This window comes from Oncorhynchus nerka, linkage group LG20, assembly GCF_034236695.1.
Source record: "Oncorhynchus nerka isolate Pitt River linkage group LG20, Oner_Uvic_2.0, whole genome shotgun sequence".
In the NCBI taxonomy this organism is placed as follows: Eukaryota; Metazoa; Chordata; class Actinopteri; order Salmoniformes; family Salmonidae; genus Oncorhynchus; species Oncorhynchus nerka.
In genome coordinates, this window is record NC_088415.1 from 5500386 (window position 1) to 5502885 (window position 2500).

The 2500-nt window shown below is 49.1% G+C and overlaps 1 protein-coding gene across 1 annotated transcript in view; it reads left to right on the forward strand.

Moving 5' to 3' along the window:
• lama5 (laminin, alpha 5) overlaps positions 1 to 2500 on the forward strand; it is a 324122-nt gene that overhangs the window by 138939 nt on the left and 182683 nt on the right. Inside the window, 1 exon segment of the mRNA XM_065005098.1 lies at positions 229 to 285. Within this exon segment, the coding sequence (XP_064861170.1) occupies positions 229 to 285 (57 nt within the window).

Sequence of the window (2500 nt, forward strand, 5' to 3'; positions counted from 1 at the left end):
GAGAGAATGTCTATTGAAATAGCTTTTTAGTTCAGGACTGGGCTTAATCTATGACCGGGAAACAGATCCTACAACTTTCCAGTAGCCCAGGATCGATAAGAACTCTCTCTCTCTCTCTCTCTCTCTCTCTCTCTCTCTCTCTCTCTCTCTCTCTCTCTCTCTCTCTCTTTTTCTCTCTCTCTCTCTCTCTCTGCTATAACTTGTTTAATGTGTCTGTTTCTGCCGTAGCAAACGACCTCAACAACAACACCAACAGAGAGGTCAAACCTGCCGGAGAAATCATCAGTAAGGCTTTTAAATGTGTTTTATTAGTTATTTATTTGAGTCGGTAATACATTCTGCAGACAGGCAAGGCTGTCTGGGTATTATTATCTCCCAGCATTCTCTCCTTTAATGGAATGTGATTATTATTATTGATTGTTAATTTAAACCTTTTTATTTAACTAGACGAGTCAGTTGAGAACAAATTCTTATTTACAATGACGGCCTACCAGGGAACAGCGGGTTAACTGCCTTGTTCAGGGGAACAGTGGGTTAACTGGTCTAGGAACAGTAGGTTAACTGCCTTGTTCAGGGGAACAGTGGGTTAACTGCCTTGTTCAGGGGAACAGCGGGTTAACTGGTCTAGGAACAGTGGGTTAACTGCCTTGTTCAGGGGAACAGTGGGTTAACTGCCTTGTTCAGGGGAACAGTGGGTTAACTGGTCTAGGAACAGTGGGTTAACCGCCTTGTTCAGGGGAACAGTGGGTTAACTGCCTTGTTCAGGGGAACAGTGGGTTAACTGGTCTAGGAACAGTGGGTTAACCGCCTTGTTCAGGGGAACAGCGGGTTAACTGGTCTAGGAACAGTGGGTTAACTGCCTTGTTCAGGGGAACAGTGGGTTAACTGGTCTAGGAACAGTGGGTTAACTGCCTTGTTCAGGGGAACAGCGGGTTAACTGGTCTAGGAACAGTGGGTTAACTGCCTTGTTCAGGGGAACAGTGGGTTAACTGCCTTGTTCAGGGGAACAGTGGGTTAACTGGTCTAGGAACAGTGGGTTAACCGCCTTGTTCAGGGGAACAGTGGGTTAACTGCCTTGTTCAGGGGAACAGTGAGTTAACTGGTCTAGGAACAGTGGGTTAACCGCCTTGTTCAGGGGAACAGTGGGTTAACTGCCTTCTTCAGGGGAACAGTGGGTTAACTGGTCTAGGAACAGTGGGTTAACCGCCTTGTTCAGGGGAACAGCGGGTTAACTGGTCTAGGAACAGTGGGTTAACTGCCTTGTTCAGGGGAACAGCGGGTTAACTGGTCTAGGAACAGTGGGTTAACTGCCTTGTTCAGGGGAACAGTGGGTTAACTGCCTTGTTCAGGGGAACAGTGGGTTAACTGGTCTAGGAACAGTGGGTTAACTGCCTTGTTCAGGGGAACAGCGGGTTAACTGGTCTAGGAACAGTGGGTTAACTGCCTTGTTCAGGGGAACAGTGGGTTAACTGCCTTGTTCAGGGGAACAGTGGGTTAACTGGTCTAGGAACAGTGGGTTAACCGCCTTGTTCAGGGGAACAGTGGGTTAACTGCCTTGTTCAGGGGAACAGTGGGTTAACTGGTCTAGGAACAGTGGGTTAACCGCCTTGTTCAGGGGAACAGTGGGTTAACTGCCTTGTTCAGGGGAACAGCGGGTTAACTGCCTTGGGAACAGCGGGTTAACTGCCTACCAGGGAACAGCGGGTTAACTGCCTTGTTCAGGGGAACAGTGGGTTAACTGGTCTAGGAACAGTGGGTTAACTGCCTTGTTCAGGGGAACAGCAGGTTAACTGGTCTAGGAACAGTAGGTTAACTGCCTTGTTCAGGGGAACAGTGGGTTAACTGCCTTGTTCAGGGGAACAGCGGGTTAACTGGTCTAGGAACAGTGGGTTAACTGCCTTGTTCAGGGGAACAGCGGGTTAACTGGTCTAGGAACAGTGGGTTAACTGCCTTGTTCAGGGGAACAGTGGGTTAACTGGTCTAGGAACAGTGGGTTAACTGCCTTGTTCAGGGGAACAGCGGGTTAACTGGTCTAGGAACAGTGGGTTAACTGCCTTGTTCAGGGGAACAGTGGGTTAACTGCCTTGTTCAGGTCAGCGGGTTAACTGGAACAGTGGGTTAACTGGTCTAGGAACAGTGGGTTAACCGCCTTGTTCAGGGGAACAGTGGGTTAACTGCCTTGTTCAGGGGAACAGTGAGTTAACTGGTCTAGGAACAGTGGGTTAACCGCCTTGTTCAGGGGAACAGTGGGTTAACTGCCTTGTTCAGGGGAACAGTGGGTTAACTGGTCTAGGAACAGTGGGTTAACCGCCTTGTTCAGGGGAACAGCGGGTTAACTGGTCTAGGAACAGTGGGTTAACTGCCTTGTTCAGGGGAACAGCGGGTTAACTGGTCTAGGAACAGTGGGTTAACTGCCTTGTTCAGGGGAACAGTGGGTTAACTGCCTTGTTCAGGGGAACAGTGGGTTAACTGGTCTAGGAACAGTGGGTTAACTGCCTTG